Source organism: Dermacentor silvarum, chromosome 7, assembly GCF_013339745.2.
Source record: "Dermacentor silvarum isolate Dsil-2018 chromosome 7, BIME_Dsil_1.4, whole genome shotgun sequence".
Lineage (NCBI taxonomy): Eukaryota > Metazoa > Arthropoda > Arachnida > Ixodida > Ixodidae > Dermacentor > Dermacentor silvarum.
In genome coordinates this window covers 17,986,861-18,006,774 of record NC_051160.1, presented here as the reverse complement: position 1 = coordinate 18,006,774, position 19,914 = coordinate 17,986,861, and the positions used below count along the sequence as shown (strand labels likewise).

The following is a 19,914-nucleotide window of genomic DNA, read 5'->3' as shown; positions in this document are numbered from 1 at the left end:
AAAATACTTACTCTCAGTTTAGTGTACATATTAACATTTCTAAAATCAAGCTTTGTAGTTTTGAAGTCGTGTCTGCTTAGAAGACATCGCTAGCGCCACGTTCGAGAAATCTGTCCTTAGAACGTGTTACGAAATACATCGTAATCCCAATTAAAGGTCTCCCAAAATCCTACTCTTGGAAGCCCAGAATGATATCAACTTCGACGCGAATGCATTTTTGAGCAAGTTTTTGTGGACGAGTATATCTCAAACGTGCGCCTAATCTTAGGCTTTATGCTACACAGAAGTGATTTTACAACATGTACACAATTACAACATGTACCCTAAAGATAGGAATTAAAACGTTAATCAGCATATCTTAGTTAATGAGCAGAATTGTTGAAATGTTTCTTGCTGCTAATGTCCGCCTTGCTACGTCGCATGTTAAGAAGAACGGCGGATGCCTAATACAACGCTACATTTTTTTAAGAGTTCGGCATAAAAAGAAACACCTGGTTAACTATATAAAGGTTTTTCTTCAGACTTGGTCGGTGACCATGATTCACTTCAACCTATGCCTGACCAGACGAACTTTCGTGGAACCTTAGACTGTTTATTACAGGTTCTAATTTTTTTTAAAGTATCTCTTGAGCTGTTTGCTTACGCCAATGCTTTATCACCTGTCGAAGGCTTCTTTGCCTAGTGAAGCTGTTAAGCAGCTTTCTTGCCAAGGAGGCCAGCATTATTTGTTTGTGTCGGGAAATTATTGTATTAATTAATAGTTTGGTCCCGAGCCAATGGGCAATTAACCCATGAGGAAAAGCTGTAAACGACTCAGCCAGAGGTTGGAAAATTTCGGCACACCAGAGGACGATTGGCTGCATACAGTGAGGTCGCGCATGAATGAATGAGGTAATTAATGAACGAATAAATTAAGGAATTAATAATGACAGCAGGAAGCGAGGAAATCCAACATTTTCTTTGTTACCGGCCAGGGTCCTCTTGCATGAATTAATAAATGAATGCACAAACCGTGGTGACCTCCTTTGATTTGCAAAAAAAGAAGAAGAGAAAAAAGAAAACGCTGCGTTGGAATAGCTTATTCATTCATTAATGTATTCGTTCGTTCATTCTTTGATTCACGAAAAACATCAACCCCCACAAGAAGCAAAACAAACACACACAAAAAAAAAAAAAAAAAACACCGACATCGCGCGCAGCCGATCTTTTGACGACGGTACTCCTATGCCTGCCGACTGCGAAGGAAACGCTGCCCCCTTCACCCCCCACCCCACCCCCCTTTCGACTTTCCCTCTCTCCCGATCGTCGCTGCCTCGTTATTACGCGTCTCCTCGCGTCGCCGCTGTTTTTTCTTTTCTTTTTTTTTTTTCTTTCTGGTGCGGTGCCGTACGCGCGCATTCGCTTGCCCGCCCGCCTGCCTGCTTCACTTCGCCGGCGGCGTTTTTCTTGGCCTAACGAAGGCGCCGCACCAAAGACGCGCCGGCGGAAATTGGAGAACGAACATCCTCAAGGCACCTCCACACCCTCTCCACAACCACCGCCCCCCCTCCTCCTCCTCTGAAACCCGAACACCCTCGCCCCTTTCACGGTCCCGGTGTTCTACGTGAAAACTTCCTTCGAAGCTGGGTGGATCAGCTTATACGACCTGCGTGTCCGCCTGCAGCGCGCACTCTAAGCACGGCAACTTTTAATAAATGTGCAAAGCTTCTCTTTCTAAAGGTAGCCGGTGCTCTCTGTATACGTCGAATGCTAGGACTAATGCCTCTAAATGTTCGTTTTCCCCGTGCAATCTCCGATTAGAATGTGGTATGGGCACCCTGCACTGTTCAGAGGTCTCTACGACGTTTACATTTTTCACCCCAGCGTCGCTTACACCGGCCGCTAGAGAGGTGATGAAAATAATACGCCATTCCAAACGATAGCGGTCACTTTTCGTCGCTCGTCTGGGTGTTATATCCTGCGCATGCGCACTTTCGACTTTCGACGCACTCGGACAGTCTTGCCTCGTGATAAGCAATCGAAAGTGTCACGGCCAATGTATACAGCGTCTCTCCAGTTTTGCTGCGCCCACTCGCTAGGCTGTGTTCTGGCGCTGCTGTCTACTCTGCAAAGCTTTAGCACAGGGTGCCTATACCGTTATCCCATTTTATTCAGCGTTCAATCTAGTCAACCTGTCGACACTTGATGGACACATTTTAGTTTTGAAATTGAGTCTGTTAGCATAGTGTTATCGTTACCAATACCGCTTTTTTTCCGAATGCGCGTGCGCAGTCGGCGGCGAGTGCTGGCGATAACCGAACACAGCAGTAACGTTGGGCTTTCATTTTCTAGTCCTTTTTAGGTAATATGGCTGTATGCGCTGGTTTTCCCCGCGTGTGTGTGTACGTGTGCGTGTGTAGTCTGTGTGCTTATTCGCACACACGCTTGCATCACATTGGTACATGGCTACAGCAGGGTGACATAGACTGCATGGCTTCTGGCTGACGTAGAAAATGAGCGTGATCGTATACGATATATTTTACGTTACCCGGAAATTCAATATTTAAGGGACGAAATAACGGGTCTATACATGAATACATGGCACCTGTAGCTCAGATAACGTTCCTTTGGTTCCGAGATCGGGGTCTGGCGCGGCGCCTTATACGTAACGACCAACCGATCGTACCGGGCCAATATCGGCCGGTAATATATGACGCGTGATCACTCGTATAACGGTTGTCCGTCGCTGTAGGCGCAATACTGTCGATCGCCACGGCGACACGGACGCTTTCACCGACGCCAAACTGAAGATAAAAGCACGAACTTGGAAAACCATTTTTCAAGACCATAAACGACGATAATATAATGATTGGATAGAGAGAAGGAAAATGCGAGAACAACGCTGGACCATAGCACCGGGCTATCGCCACGAAACAGAACAAACATTGTAGATCACCCGCCCAGCCGCAGCTATAGGCCGCGCGTGCATTCAATTCAGGTGGTATAGATATTCGATTACTCTCCGGCTTGCCGCGGGAGCAGCAGGCCGTTCCGTATAATCAGCGACGTCCGCGTAATGTTGAAGGAGCAGTATGTCTTAGAGGGCCGTAAATCCGATTCCTTGGAGAGATTTGACCGCCGGGCGTGTATTCAGAACGCGTCGTCCGGTGGAGATTATGTATATACGCTATACGGTCTTTCTTGCGACTTCTCGCGCGTGCGCGGTCCCTTTAGCGCTCGAAATCACCCTCATCATCGTCGCCTTCTTCTCACTCTTATCTCTCATCACGCGCGCATATATGCGTCGATGCATCGCCAGTGGTCATCGCCCATCCGCTCGTCGCCCATGCCGGCCCAGCCGCCCAGGTGGCCCGCGAGATAATGGATTCGTGGCGCGACGCGCTGCGCCCCTTCTAACGCGAGCACGCATGCAAAGCAAGCCGTCGGCGGGCCCCCCCTTTCTTTGCGAAGTAAAACTATAACGCGTGGCGCTGGGCGGAAGCCGCAGTAACGGTGTTGATTTCGTACGATGTTGCGTGCACTGTGGTCCGAGTCGCCGAGCAGTGTATATAGCACGCCGCCGTTTTGCAGCGGAGCTGTTAAAAAAGGAGACGTGCATCCAACCGTTGTCGTGCGTCGACGGCGTGCGGAGGCATATCAAAGGCCAATCAGAGGGTATCAAAGGTCAATCAAAGAACAGACAGCAACGCGACGTACGTCGCAATCCCGAATTTTAATGCGTTGTGTTAGGAGTGTCAATGTGGGGAAAAGTATATATATATATATATATACCTCTACCACGTGACCGCGGCTTCCCACCAGACATGTGTTTCTGAGTATAGTATTGCTTTCTTTGACTGAATACTTCGGGATATAGCCAGCACTCTATAGCACGTATAGCCAAAGTTTTATCAGGTCGCCATTATAGCGCAATAAACGACGATGACCCGCTTGCCTCGGTGCACGCAACTTTCGCTCCGTAAGCGACAGCGCTCGCTTGCGTATAATATACGAAAGTCGTGCGCTATTCGCACCGACAGCTTCGTATATCGACGACTCGCCACTTCCCGCCGTAATTGATACCCACCGCAAAAAAAGAAAGAAAGAAAGAGATAATGAAAAAAAAAAAAAGTTCGGGCGAGCAAAATGGTTTTGGAGCAAGGAAGGTGGCCACTTCTACGATGGCCGCGAACGGATAGAGCGAGGAAGGGTGCGCAAGAAGAGTGGGGCCCGTTTATTTCCCCCGATTACGTCACGTTGGGGTCCGACGGCGTTCGATCATGCTCGTGCGGCCATTCAGACTCGATTACCTTTTGTCTTTGCGCGCGCGCACACACAGCCACCGCCGCGTCGTGACGGTTTGCGCGAATGTGTGCAACACAGGAACCACGATTCTCGGAGCTCTGTGAAAAGGTCGGATTCGACGATGTCCGTTGGAGTGGCTCGGCGGTAAAGCTTGCCTGCGCGCTGTTCAAGTCGGTAGCCCGTTGAGCGTAAAACATTATCTTTTATGAGGCATCGACTTGGTATAGCGACAGGTGTTGAAAGCCTCTTCCAGGTGAGATTCGCGTCTGTCCTGTACGGGTTGACCGTCCGCGTATTTGTGTTTGAATCTGCGCGTGCGTGTGTGTATGTGTATTTGTGTTCGTGTGAGGTGTTTTCATGGGTGGGTGGTTTAGGCGTTTAGAGCGTGTGTTTAGAGCGTTTAGAGCCACACCAAGCCAGACGGCCAAAATACGAGAAAGTGCTTCGAAAACCGTGTCAGAGACGGACCGATACTGAGGTTCCGGCACGACATTCGATTTAAGAAAAAAGAAACGTTGGTCTTCGTTCTTTCTGTCAAATAGCCAACCTTCTTCCTCCAAGTAGGCGAAAATATAGCTTTGCAAGAATACACTTTCAATATATAATCTGACTTAGCATCGCTCGTGAGCGTCGTCCCTTTGATGTATGAGGAGACCCTGTATACCTCTGTAAGTGTGGTCGTCGGTACGTATACCGTCAACCGCAAAAACGTTTACGGGGCGCAGGATCTGCCGAGAAGCTCAATTCTCGGGAAGCGTGGTCACACCGCCTCAAATTAAACGTTCCAGCATGTGTAGTAGCCTTCGCCACCTTCACAGTGATTCACTAAATCTAGAAGTGTCACGCCTTTTAAACAGTGCAACTAATTCACGTTTACGGGGGAAAATCGCATCCCGTAAACTTTTTGCGGTTGACTGTACATCTATGCGTAACACATACGGTGACTCTGCGTGGAGGTATATAGGATAGGCGTGGCGACACTTTCTCGCGCTCTGCAGGGTCTGTGCAACGCAGGCCGGTAATCTTATTCGCGTACTTCGTTTCGTTCCTTGCTCTTTTTTTTTCCCTTTTGTCTTCATTTATTTTACTTTCGCGGCCGTACGGATGCGTGGTCGCGAGTGCGAGTTCCTGTCGGGGCAACGTCAAGACACGTGGTGCCGCCCTCTGGCGCCACTTCCGGCAAGAGGTGAGGACAGCCGGCGCAAGCGCGCACTCGAGGCAAGAAAAGTTTCTCGGAGGTGTCGACCCCGTTTTCTCTGAGTGAGAATGGCCGACTGAGCTTTTGTGTCTAGACGGCTGCTGTCGCGTAAACGGAAGATAGATTCGCCCTATAAGGTGTACACGCCCGTCGCTGTCTCGTGTTTCTTTCATTTGCCTTGCTTTCTTTTCGTTTCTTCTTTCTTGCTTTGCGTGGACCTGTATACTGGGACGTGCATGTAGAACTGTAGCTCGATCCAGCTGTTCAGACATTAGAGAGTTTTAGATTAGAGGACGCAAGCGGCTTGCGTACGCAAGAACTATAGGGGCCACGGTATTGCCCGCGCGCAGGCCCCTCTGCGCATGCGCTGTACCGCGGGTGCTAGTTCTTGCGTACGCAAGCGGCTTGCGTCCTCTAATCTAAAGCTCTCTATTTCGTAACGAGAAATATATGACAGGAACGTACGCGTAGAAACGCACATTCAATAGCGTATCGTAATGGGGAGAAGAGCAGGGGGATGGGAGGGATCCGGTTTGCTACCCTACGCTGGGGAGAGAGGGGAGGGGGAGGTAAAGTGACAGCAAAGTAGAAGCAAGTGCGGCGCACTATCCTGCACTAAATACATCACAGTTGAGGTTAAAATACAAACTATTTGTCAAGTTATCATCGCCAACCGCAATGTTCATTTTGCACCTTCCGCTTTCTTCAATTCTCTATTTGTCTTTGCAACGCGGTTGCAATGGAAAGAATAAATAAAGCAGGGCAGGCAACCGCGAAAAAGAAAAAAAAATAGCTGAACTACACGTATGGACAGAACGGAATGAGTTAAAAGCCAGGCAACGACCTCCAGAAACAGCCCGTAATATTATCGTTATTAACAACGGAGCCATATTCCTATAAGCGACTTGTCTCTAGCGGCAACGACCACTGTACACCGACACGGCGTGTCGGTGGGAACGTGCCGGACATCATACCGGCAAGTGCTGTCGCCTTTACCTAACGCAAAAAAAAAACGTCGCGCCTCTTCAAAGGTGACCGTGGCCGAGGCAGCGTAGAACGACGATAACTATACCACAAAGAACGCCCGACAGGTATGTATACCTAATAGCAGCGGAGGGCGGGCAGTTGCGGAGGCACAAATGGCGAGAAGATGGTCTTGTTAAAAGGTGCCGTTTAGAACTATCGTTCAACAATGGCCGGGCCACTCTAAGCAGGGCCGGACAATCGGAGACTGAGGAAGGGGTCAGCGATTGTCGGGGACGCCGACTCTCTCAAATCGCTTTCCTTACCGTATCACACGCTTCTCGCCGGACACTTTCTCCTTTTACTTCTTCTTCTCTTTCAGTCATATCCCCACGCCTTCACCGCTTCCTCTGCGTTTTACCCCGTCTTTCAAAGCCTGTTTGAACGGCCATTATGAGCCGTTTGGTAGCTCGTTGTCACGTCTCCTTTGGACGGCTCCGCCGCCCGACAACAGAGCATCCGTCCAGGCTACACAAAAACATGTACTCCTTCCGAAAGCCGCCGCGTCGTACCCTTTCCCCGATTGCCTCTCTCCTTCTTTCTCCTTCGGACCTTTCGGACCTTGCGGTCGCGTCCTCCGAAAGGTCTCTATCCCTACCTCGCGTGGGTCGCGAAAAGGGTTGTCGGGAAGAAAGGTTTTTTTTTTTTTTCCACTACTCGAAAACACCACCACCACCCCTACGCGGTTATGGGCAATCCTCGCCCGGTGGCGTTGCGATATGAGAGATTTATTGCGGCCTTTTTTCTCGGGCCGGAGTGGCCATTATGAAACGACGCCTTCTACGCGGGGGCATTTCTGCGGCCGGAGGGGACCTACGGCCGCAGAAAGTGTTTTTCGGCAGGTTTTCGGCGCCTCTTACCTTTCTTTCTCTTCACTTTTTTTTTTCTCTTGTCCGTATCTTCTCTTTGCTTTAGTTTTTCCCATAGCCTCGCACCTTTCGGAACGTCCTTTTCCAAAACCGATCTGCGGCTATCTCGGGCTACAGGGTGCCCACTCATCCGCTACGGGAGGTCACCACCGGTGGTTGGTGGCGTTGACCCTCTCCGTAGTGGCTATAGGCCTGCAAGGCCAGCCGGAGGCCCGTGAGGCGAGATTTATTAGCGACGCCACCTGATACGACAATTGGGGGCACCCTTGGCGTTCCGGCGCTCGCGGCGAGAACGCAGCGTGATTCCTACTTGTGCTCAAAGGGAACACAAGGAACGTAGCAGATGCCTTTAGCTACTGGTCAGGATGACAAAGGAAGCCGCAAAACGGGTAGCGAGCCATTGCTTGTTAAGCGCGGACAGTGCTTCTCCTATAGGTGCTGTTTGCTCTTGTGGGAAGAGCGGAGGTATAACGTTCGTAGAAATACCGCGAAACGCGTGAAAAAATATGATGATAAGAAGAAGAAACATAACTCAGAAAGCGTTTATGGGTTCGCAGAGGCTGTCGTGGTTGGTTTCGGCGAGCGTCGCAAGGCGCTTGTCTAGAAGGAAACGGTCGGAAATGAAAATATTTTGGCGAACGGACAAACCTCGGACCGGGCTGCTGGTTGTCTCTTGCGGTGAGAACGGAAGTGCCGATAGGTTGGTTCGTGTGGTAGGCTGCCTATCTTTGCGTGTACTGCGTGCCTTTGTTTTCTCCCAAACATGGCGACGTGTCGGGTACGCGGTATAGAAGCGCTGGTAACGTTGCTGCTATGGACGGACTTCTTAGGCACCGGGCTGTCAATTCGGACTCTTTATCGTAGTAAAAACCGACCCCGTAATGCATTGCATGAAGCGTGCCATTTTTCTTTTGCTAATCAGGTCCATCTTACAGCCTAACATACATACATACATACATACATACATACATACATACATACATACATACATACATACATACATACATACATACATACATACATACATACATGCATGCATGCATGCATGCATACATACATACATACATACATACATACATACATACATACATACATACATACATACATACTACATACATACATACATACATACATACATACATACATACATACATACATACATACATACATACATACATACATACTACATACATACATACATACATACATACATACATACATACATACATACATACATACATACATACATACATACATACATACATACATACATACATACATGCATGCATGCATGCATGCATGCATGCATACATACATACATACATACATACATACATACATACATACATACATACATACATACATACATACATACATACATACATACATACATACATACATACATACATACATACATACATACATACATACATAGGTACGAGTAACAATATCTTCGCTTATAGGCCAAGCCAGCCACGACGACATTTTCGCTTTGAACCAATTTTTTGTATTTCCTAGCTCCATAATTATAAGTCTCTGATACACATTCTCCATCACATGGTGCACTGTATGCGGGCAAGCTTACGCCGTTTCAGATATTGCTATTATGATGTGCGCGTTCCTGAGTTTTCCTATAGTCACCCACGGTAGCCTGCAAACAACGACCACGGAAGTCATTATTCGGCCCATACGCTCTCGGTCGTGCGTATCTTACCTGGCCGCAGCGCGTGGCCACACGTGGCAGTCATTTTCGCTCGACGCCTTTGGCTAAACAAGTCGCGTGTCGTCGACATGGTCGTTGTCTTGCGGGGGCGTCGAAACACCGTCGTCCGGTACGTTCCCTGTCTTCCGTTCACGGCTTTCACCAACCGACCTTTCTTTCTTTTTTTTTAATCCTTTTATTTGCCTCTCGCGGACGAGCCGCCGTAGGTGACTTGCCGATTTGCCGCGCGTCTTTGAAGTGCCGCGCGGTGATACCGCTTTAAGTGGTCGACGCGGGGTTGGCGCGAGTAACCCGGACGTTTTTTTCGTCGCCCGAGGGCGACCCACCCACAAGCTCGGCTTTTGCTGTGTACCTCAGGGGTCACTGACACGCTGGGCAGTCGGGAGAAAGCGCTGGGTCTGTGCTGTCCGTGTTACCCTGTACAGCAACCACGCGCTGTTTTTTTTTCTTTTTTAATGCATTAACGTTAGGAGTGTCAAAGCTGAAAAAAAGCGCGTGTGTGTGTGTGTGGTTGCCTGTAGTATGTATGTATGTATGTATGTATGTATGTATGTATGGTATGTATGTATGTATGTATGTATGTATGTATGTATGTATGTATGTATGTATGTATGTATGTATGTATGTATGTATGTATGTATGTATGTATGTATGTATGTATGTATGTATGTATGTATGTATGTATGTATGTATGTATGTATGTATGTATGTATGTATGTATGTATGTATGTATGTATGTATGTATGTATGTACACATATATAGTGCGACTGCTCTGGACCACCATGCTAAAACCCTAAGGGCGTCTTTCTTTTTTAGAATTCCTTTCGGCTTCTTTATTTTACCAAACCTTTCTCGCGTCTCTGGTGGTCCCTATATACTTTCATGCTGGTTGCTTGTAGAAGGTCGGCAAAAGAGTGCGACAGTAAGTCATGCTGTCTATAGTTCGTCTATATGCAAATTTCACGGAAAAATAAACCTCCGTAAAATTTCATTATATCATCATCATCATCATAGTCATCATCATACTTTTTTTTTGTCCACTGAAGGAGGAACGCCTCACCCGGCGATCGATCTGCACTGGCCCTCGTCTTGCGTCAGCTCTCTTCATTTCACACAAATTTCCTCATTTCGTCGCGTCATCTAATTCACTGCCATCCACGACTCTGTTTCTCTTCGCTTCACAACCACTGTGTTACTCATAAAGGCGACCAGCAATGGGCTCATTGGATTACGCGACCCGCCAAACTACGTTTGTTCCTCCTAATCTCAGCTGCATACTATACCGAATATCAGCTACTACCGCTTGCTTTCTAATCAACACATCTTCTTCCAGTGTTTCGTCCCGTAGGCCCATTCGCACGGCCTGGCATGTCTACAAACTTCTTATACAGACTAAATATCATGATGGAGGAAAAAGAGGACCCGATAAGAATAAAACGATTTTCAGCACTATCGGTTAAGTCGAACCTGCGTGGTGTCATAACGCATTGCAACTCTTGCTTCTATTCAAGCGAACTTCGTGGTGAAAAGCGTCGGCTTCCCGCGCCTTTTCATCGAACCGGCCACCACGATTAGCTGCTTTACCGATATCTTTCTTTCTTCTTTTGTTTTTCCTTCTTGCTATCAATTTGAATTTATTCTCCGATGACCCCTGCTCCGCTCGGTTAAACGGCTCTACATGGAGATCTTAGCGAACAAAGGCTTTTGCGATTACCATCGCTGTAGTTTACTTTCTTTACTTTTTTTGTTTTGTTTCACACTTCGTGCGCTCAATCCGGTTTCGGGTCCACGGGGCGCGCTGGGGGCCAAAGTTGAATCGGCAGCTGGTGGCAATTCGAAAATTAATGCCCCCCCTACCCCCGTCGACCCCGCCTATCCTCCTGCCCTGTTGGAGCTATATAGCGGAACCGCCGATGCCTTTTCCTTAAATAAAGCGCCGTTAGTTCGAAGGCTCGTGATCTATTCCATCTGTATACACAGAGCTGTTCACGATCACGCGGTTCCCGTCACCCTACATGCAGCCACGAAGCGAGTTTCCCACAAAAGGAATCTTGAGAAAGTTCAGCCCTCACCACCGGGTAAGGCTGAAGGTGACTCGGGTAGATTGGAACATGACTCAGTATAGTTACGGCGTTCCGCTGCCCAGCACTAGGTCGAGGGTTCGACTCCCTGACCGCGGTGGCACCATACCAATGGAGGCGGAATGAAACACGCACGCACACGTGTAGTCATACATTTAGGTGTATGTTAAAGAACGCAAGGTGGGTCAACATTAGTCCAGAGTCTTCCCCCCCTCTGCCCCCACTACGGCGTTCCTCATAAACCATGAAAGACGGGAAGAACTGTAATCCATCTCGAAATTGAGTCGTTTGGCCGGCTGAGTTCTTGCACGCAAACTGTCAATCACGCCTGAATAAAACGAGAACGGATAGAAACAAAGCGGGACACATCATCACCGTCGTCGTTTTTTTCAACGTGAGATAAAAAGTAATAGTTTGTTTGTTTGTTTGTTTGTTTGTTTGTTTGTTTGTTTGTTTGTTTGTTTGTTTGTTTGTTTGTTTGTTTGTTTGTTTGTTTGTTTGTTTGTTTGTTTGTTTGTTTGTTTGTTTGTTTGTACGAAAGCGCAAATAATGAGGTTTCATTGGGGGTTGCGGAGAGCCGCGGTACCCTTACGCGAAAAAAAAAAAAAACACAAACGCAGGTAATAAACAGAAAAAAGAAAAACGTTAAGAAAACGAAAAGTTGCTGTGTCGTCGCTAACTATATGTTCAACGATTGGCGCTATCAGATCTTTTGAGGAGGAGGAAGCGACTATAAAAACAGGAAACCCGCGGTAATTGTCTCACACACTGGTGGACACCTCAAACGCGGCGACCATTTCTACCAAGCTTGCGGAAGGGGACGCACTCTTCCACTTACTACTTGTCTATTATCCATGGCTCGGGAATGAAAGAAATAATCATGTTTATTTAAGTTGAAGGGGGCTCGGTGGTTTATGCAGTGGTGCGGGAACGTGAGTAGGTTTTGCAGTGGAACAATAAAAATGAGTAATTTATGGTTCTTTGCATTGATTTGATGCGGTCGAATCTGGGTCCTACGCTTTGTTGCAGAAAGTGCTGTGATGAAAGCAAATACATCTATCGACCGCGTTATATGTATTCACAACGGAGGCCCATGCAACGTCACATAATATGTAAATGAAAAAAAAATAATTCTGGGGTTTTACGTACCAAAACCACCATCTAATTATGAGAAACGCCGTAGTGCGGAGGACTTCGGATAAAATTTGACCACTTGGGGTTCTTTAACAGGCGCCCAAAATATCGAAATGATGACAATCCGCACAATATTGGCATCGATATACGGGCTTCTCGTTCGTGTTTATTTCTTTGTCTTTTTTAGTCGGCGAAAAATAACATTAATGGCAAATAAAAAAAGGAAATTTTGGAATCGGAATGCTTAAATTTTGCCGCAAGCGAACCCCGACCCACCACGGGCTCTTCCTGCAACTCAAAAAACTCGCAGTTCTATATGCCGCGCGTGGCTTTCTGAATGGTGGGCAGACGCCTCCGACGAAGCCATCATATGGGAGGCGACCATGAACCGATTTCCGTGCCCCCCCCCCCCCCCCCAACCCCCCTCCTACCGATCCCCCTCGCCTATATCATCCCACCCCGGCCGAATCTGGGTCACTGTCCGCAGCTGTTGCGTCGTCGTGTGCTTCGCGGTATGTTCGACAGCGCCGCGGTGCGGAGGCGATGGGTATACCGTTATGTACGGCTGCATATACGCGAAGCGTTCAGTATACACACACACACATACGTGCATATATATACATAGTCAGATAGGATAAGGCGTCTGTGTAAAAAAGCAAACTGGGTGTCCGCAGTTCACCAGGAGTCAGTGGTGCGCGCGCGCGCGTTTGAAATCTGGACCGTGACGGCCACGGCGGAGATGCGCCTTTGCGCGTCGTATAGGTCGCTCGCTGTAGCGCGTCGTTGGTGAAACGGCGCTTTTTTTGCAGCGCATACGCAACGGTCCTTATGCGTGAGGACAGATGGAAATGTGTGTGTTTTGAACCCCCTCTGTAAGTGACTTACTCGGCGCCGGAGTGAATGACGTGGAAATCGCTCATTTGCTCGGCGAAACGCCGTGGGTGGCGTTCTTTTTTTAGTGGAGAAAAGCGTTGATTGTCTCTCTCTTAAAGAAAGCAACCGGGCCGGCGCTCGTTCGTAGGAAGCGCAAATTAAAGGTCCTCGTGAGACGCGAGGAAAAGTAGAGGACTACCGAAGGAGACATTCTTGAAGGAAGACTTATATCTTAATTTTTTTACCCCCGCTGATAACTAACCTTTTTTCCTCCAAGTAAATGTAAATTGAGTGACGAATGAATACGTCACCAGGCTAGGCTATAACTTAGTTACGGTGTCCCTCTAAGAGTGAGACGTAATCATCCTTAATCGAGAGCAATGAAAAAAAAATATGTGGTTTAGCGCCTCTAACCAGCACAGTGCCTTATGAGGGACGTCCCAGTATATAGAGGTCTCCGTATTAATTTTTGACGGCGTGGGGTTCTTTAACGTGCATTCAAAGCCCGTTTACTCGACCGCTTTACACGATCACACGCTATACGCGAAGCATTTTTTGCAGTCAGCACCCATCAGAATGAGACAGCCGTGGCCAGGAATCGATCCCGCGACCTCGTGCTCGACACCCCAACGCCAGAGGCACTGAACCATCGCGGCTATTCTGAGAGCCATATAGGTCTTCTTGTTGTCCTTGATGTTGTTTACTTATGTAGATGGAGAACCATGGGAAGTGGGCGACGTCAGAGCTGGCTATCCCAAAATCCCAAATTCGTTACTCAGGGAAGAATAGTGAAAAAGAAAACAAAGAATAAACTATCCCAAAACCCGATACATGTTCTTTCTGTTCTTCGTGATCATCATCTGCTTCTCCTTCTAAACTTTGTTACTTTTTTTTTCTGCTGCAAAGATATCGTACGGCTTCCGTCCCTCCTAAACATGTATTAATAGCCGCGTTTACATGAATGCGACAGAATGCGACAGTAGTGCATCACATTTCATAGCGCATCACGAGTAATGCGATGCGCCAGCGTTTACATGCAGCGCATCACCCCTGGTGTGATGGACGGTGTTCGCACATCGAAGGCAAAACAGCGCTTGCATGCAGACGCATCCGGCGTCTCGCCACGCCGTGGCTCGGCGAGCGCAGCAGATCCACAGCAAATTGCATTGGCCATAATTCTTAATGTGATGCGATCGCCGTTTACATGCACTATACGAAAGTCGACTTACTCGTCTCAATCCACCCCTGTATCGCATTAATGCGACGCGCTTTCCTATAGCGCATTAGCCCTGTTTCACATGGATGCGATGCGCTAGAAAGGTAATGTGATGCGATGCCATGCGCCAGGTTGTCGCGTTCATGTAAACGCTGCTAATGACCGAACTTGCGTCACCACTGGCTCGTAAAGTTCATTCGCTCATGTTCTCAGCGAACCTTCATCACGCGCGCAGTAGTTCTCGTGTTTATCTGATTTGACTTTAAGATAATGTTTGGCTTACACCTTTTTCTTGCTTTATCGCTTTCTTTTTCCCCTTTTTTTTTCAGATAAAAAGAACGACACGTATGTGCGGCTGTTCGAGGACGGAGAGACCAAGCCTCTGACAGTCAAGGAAGACACGAAGTGTGAGTTGCATGACCTCTGTTCTGGATTCTTTTTCTTTCTTTCTTCTTTTTTTTTTTAGCCGCGCAGTGTATGCTTCTATTTCAGGTAAATTATCTGTTGTTGCAAGACGGTCCCCGACATCCTCGTCACCTTTCCTTAGCTGCTATAATCAGTGCCCCTTCTTTTCTCTTCCACCACGAAATCAATGAAAACGCGTTATGCCTTAGCCCTATAGTTTCCTTCAACCTAGTGAGGCTTGTAGAAGGGTACTTGGCTTTCCATGCCCGAGCGAGTTTACTTACAGGTTACAGGAGCAAAATACGGATTGAAGACTGAACGAAACACAATAACGAATTTCACAAAGGAAGCGAAAGTTTGATGTCTAATAAAGCGTGGACATATCGTGTATCTGTCGCCGTTGCAGGAACACGACACGACAAGAAAATGCGTGAAGTGGTACAAAGTTTAGTGATCACATGGATTATTCAAGTCCCGCAACATGGTTACAAAACGCGCATGGTATGCGGCAACAAGTGCTCTGCCGTCGGTAAACAAAGCATTAAGTCCCATAGGAGGCCGGGTTTCTCTGTGGATGATGGCGCGTAACGCTACGTGAACTGACGTCGGCTTCATATGGCCAAATTTGAGCTATCTTCATGGATGAACGAGCAGAGATGTGGATATGAGATTTGCCTCCCGGGACTGAAGTCCCGGAGTATACCGCGAAATCCACGGGACCGTTGGCCAGCCTATATCGAACGAACACCTTGTGACAGCCTAAACACATTAGACCGAAATCTCTCTTTACTTTTTTTTTACATTTTCTACTATTTACCAATCTGGCTGCACATCATTGACTGGTCACACTGATCTTCACACTTACAGTCGTTACGCTCCCGCTCGAAATCCATCGAAGGAAAAAAAAAACGCAATCATGCGTAAGAAGATTCTCAAACCAGCGCTGCTCCTTAACGACAGTCAACCGATATCTTTTTCTTCATATATATATTGCTACACGCGTGTGGTATTTGGTTGTTTGAACGAGGCGCGCGGGCGCCTAGACGAAGAAGACGAACTGCTCTGGGCTCTCGAGCTATCGGCTGATCTGGCCAGCGCTGCAGCTATCATTTGTAAATATACTTGTAAATAGTCTCCAGTACGTAATCCTTCGTTCGCGTAACATTTTGGAGGAGCGTGCCGTTCCCCGTCCTCGCCACGGAGCTCCGCAGCGGCCGCACCGTCCAGCTTTCCGCCATGGCTCCCGGTGACACCTCGTCTGCTGCTATATATATATATATATATATATATATATATATATATATATATATATATCTTTATTCATTTATTTTTAATAAGTAAATTCGCTTCTTTAACACTGTGCCCATGCTTCGATCACCTGCTGATAAAACCATATACTTGATACTCATATATAATTGTAATCGTCGCTCGGAATACATGGAAAAATGTTACCATGCGCGTCAACGTCCTCAATTGTTTTTGTTATTATTATTATTATTATTATTATTATTATTATTATTATTATTATTATTATTATTATTATTATTTCTGACTTCATACTCGCCGCCGCAGCTGCCACACGCAACGAGCGCAAAGCCTTCCCCCGACTGTTTCGAGCCCAACGTGTCGAACCTCCAACCCCTCAATTCAACCGATATCGCGCGAGCTGTTCGAAATCCGCGAAAAACGGACGCGATCGCTGCTGGCGGGGATTTCCTGGTCAGCAGCAGTATAGCGCGCTGGCTCGCCTGGGACCGCTGCGCTCACGAAAGCCTATTCCTGTTACGCCATCCGGGACCAAAGGCGCTCTCTTCCCCTATACTTCCCCGAAAGCCTCGCTTTAGGCCTGCCATTCCCCGTTCGGTTCCCCTTAAAACCAATCCTTTCCCTTCCTATATCTGTGTGTGTCTGCGGCGGCCCCCTTGTATAGCTCGCCTCGTTTTCGTTTCTGAAATCCCTCTCGGCACTCTTATTTATATGCCGTTTCTTTTATTTTAGTGCTTGTGTGTAACGTTTTCCCCCTTTCTTTCCCGAAACAAGACCGGTCTTATTCCCTTATACTTTGCGGACATCCCCACTCCCGCGAACCTCCCCATCTTTCCCTTTTCTTTCAACTCTTTCCCTCCTCCTGCAGCTCTCGTGCATGCGTCGCTCTATATTACACGCTACGTGCTCCGGTGGGTCACGTGACGCCCAAAGTGCGAGAGCCCTCCTGATCCCGCGGTCTGCATACGTCAGAGTGGCCCGTCTCCCTCCCCCCCTCACCCTCACCTCTCCTTCGCCTCGTGTCCTTCTCTTGTTTTTTTTTTCCTTTCTTCCCAAGGTCCCATCCTCCTCCTGTTTCCCGTTATACTCACGCAGCTCCTATTCCGCAGCCCCGTAACCCCAACCCTAACCTTTTCAACCTTTTTTTTATTTCGTTCTTCCCGCTTCACCGTGTACGCGGCCCAGAACTCTTCTCCGCCTGGCTTCGCTTTTGATTCTGGCCATCGTCATCATGCGTGGTCGTTGCTGTGTTCCCCTCTTCCCGTTTTTTTCCCGACGTCCATCCCGTTGTCTGCGCTGCCCCTACAATTTGCAATCGCTCGCCAGAGAAGGGAAGCGAACGAAATAAGGGTTAGCAAGGGGACAGAGCCGGGTTTGAAGAGGGCAGAGCGGTTCTTCTGTCTTTCTTTCTTTCTTTTTTTGCGCATCTGTGTTTCGTGCCCCTTGATCCCCGGTTTCTTTATTGGTAGCCCGATTTGAAGTGGCCGGTCGCTCGTGCATTTTAAGGATTTCCCTACTGTTATTCCCTCTTTCATTCCCCTTTTTTTTCATCTCGCCCGCCCTCTGTTCAGTGCTCTAGACAATTGGCTGTTCGGCCCTAGACGCGTGGCACGTGCCTGATCCTGCTCGCGTTGAGAGTAAGCAGAAGATGGGGAGGCCGTTGCAGAGAAAAAGAAATATAGAAGAGTACGCCGCCTATATACGGTTCTCTTGTCTCTCTTCAATTGGCGTCGTGAAACGCATTCCGCGCTGGCTAACGCGTGCTATATAGAACGGGCTAGAAGGGGGCCGAAGAAAGAGAAACGATGTCATTTTTTGGAATCGGGAAGAGCGAGAGAGTTAGCCTCCATAACGAGAGTTAAAAAAATAAATAGTTAAAAAAACGTAACGCCGAGCGAATGCCAGCCATCCTACCGGGAGATAAGGCAGCAAGAAATAGCGGGAGATCGCGCGGACATACGGGATGGGGAGATGCTCTGAGAAAGGCGGTGATAGGCATTCACCGGAATAGATCTTAGGGGAAAATGGGGGAAAAGGGGTGGTCGATGAGCGAAGGGTGGGAAATGTGAATCTGCTCTTTGGCGGAAGTGGAAAAAAAATTGCATATATGTCCGCGCCGTCCTGCAAGAGAGTTGGCAAGAAGCGAATGAGATACATCGGCGAGGCGGTAACCGTGGAGAGAGAAAGGGAAGAGTCTCCCTAAGCTTGAAGGAATGGGGACGCAGCAAGGAAAAGGGCCGAAGCGCTGACGCGCGCTCCGTTTTTAACATTACATGGCAAAGCGCACCGGGCGCGAACCACCACGTTAGCGAGTGACAGTCGGAAAGAGACGGCAAACTTATCGATGACCGGACGAACGAACTGTGCTGCCTCGCCCGCAGTGGGTACGCCGAATGAGAAATTGGGTGCGAAGGGAGAAAAGGTTCGCGACCTGGTCGTGAATGAAAAAGAAAAAAAAAATAGAGACGGTTTGGAGGAATGAAGTTCGAAAAGTCCTTTCTGTTGACATCGACCGCTGGCGTAACTGCGTGCCAAAGGCGAATGAACCGCCAGGGGAGAAGCGAAAGACGGAAAATGGTAGGGTTCGATCGTGAGGGAGCGTCGCTTCTTTGGTCCTGTTTATCCTGCCTTTCGCGCGCGAAGGAGAGCGTCGGCGCGCGCGGTACGTCTTTGCGAGACAGGTCGCGTTTGAAGAAAGAGGTGGCGAGGGAGGCGAGGGAAAAAGGGGAAGACAGGTGGAGCTAGAGAGAGAGGGAAAATAGGCAAGGGGAATGCGAATTAGGAGGACGATGCGACGTCGTCATATAGTTGCGGGCGGACCAGCTATCAAAAACCGAAAAAAAAAGAAAGAACCGAAGACAAGACGAGCCTGCCCGTAGGACAGAAGAAAACTAAGATGAAGCAGAGCCGATGAGGATAAAAGGACGAAAAGTGTAGGAAGGAGGTTAGAGGCGGTCTTCGTAGCCTCGGAAAAATAAAAAAAAGGCAGGAAAGGGGTCGTCGCGCAAGCTGGCTGTCCTCCGGGCACACACACCGCGCCACGCTATGGCTCTTAGGGAAAGATGCCTGCAAGCATCCTCCGCATTTGCATGGCTCGCGCCATCGCTGCGGGAGCATAAAAAGAAGGAAAAGATCCGAAAGGGATCCAGCACCGGGGGAAAGCGGGAAGGCGGGCGGGAAGTAGGGAGGTGGCAGGCAGCGGGGGTAGGTCTTCGTCGTCGTCGTCGTCGCCGCCGGGACGCCGTTCCTATTATGGCGTTTATTGATCGGCACCGCATCGGACGCTGCCTGCCAACCTTTCCTCCGCAGTCATCCCGCGAAGCCCTGGGCGCGTGCGCCGGCTCTTTCTTGTTGCTTTTCCCTATTTTTCCTCGTTTTCTTCGTTCCTCTTGTTTCTCTCCGGAGCAGGCTGTCTCTCGCGCGGGCAGCCTTCATTTCGCCATTTCTCCCCATTCCGTGCGTCCCTGCCTCCTGCATCTCTCTGCCCTGGGTGATCGGCGGTGGTGGCGATGGTAGTAGGGAAGGGATTCGGGAAGACAGGCTCAAAATAAAGGAAGGTGGGGAAAACGTCGGGGGAGGACGTAGAGAACGGCTTGTGGCTCTTCATTCTCCTTTTGTCGCTGCTCAGGTTTTCGGGAATGGACGTCGGGCACGCGGCGTCAAGCCTTCCGTCGCCTCCCCTATACCGCCCCATCCCGCTTATTTCTTGTTCTTGGTGCGTCAGTGAAAGGGTTGGCAAGAGTGGGGAAAAGGAGATCCGGTAAAAAAAAAATTGAAAAGACAAGAAGGACTCCGGGAGAATCCGGAGCTGTAGCCATAGCTACGGCAGTTTACCGCGGTA

The 19,914-nt window shown here is 48.5% G+C and overlaps 1 protein-coding gene across 2 annotated transcripts in view; it reads left to right on the top strand.

Moving 5' to 3' along the window:
- LOC119457644 (B-cell lymphoma/leukemia 11B) overlaps window positions 1-19,914 on the top strand; it is a 509,436-nt gene that overhangs the window by 282,079 nt on the left and 207,443 nt on the right. For both annotated transcript variants that reach the window (XR_007467732.1, XM_037719277.2), the window contains exon 3: window positions 14,732-14,809. Coding sequence is in view for 1 of the 2 variants with exons in the window: in XM_037719277.2 (XP_037575205.1) it covers window positions 14,732-14,809 (78 nt within the window). In the remaining variant the exon portion in view is untranslated. The remainder of the gene's footprint in view (window positions 1-14,731; window positions 14,810-19,914) is intronic.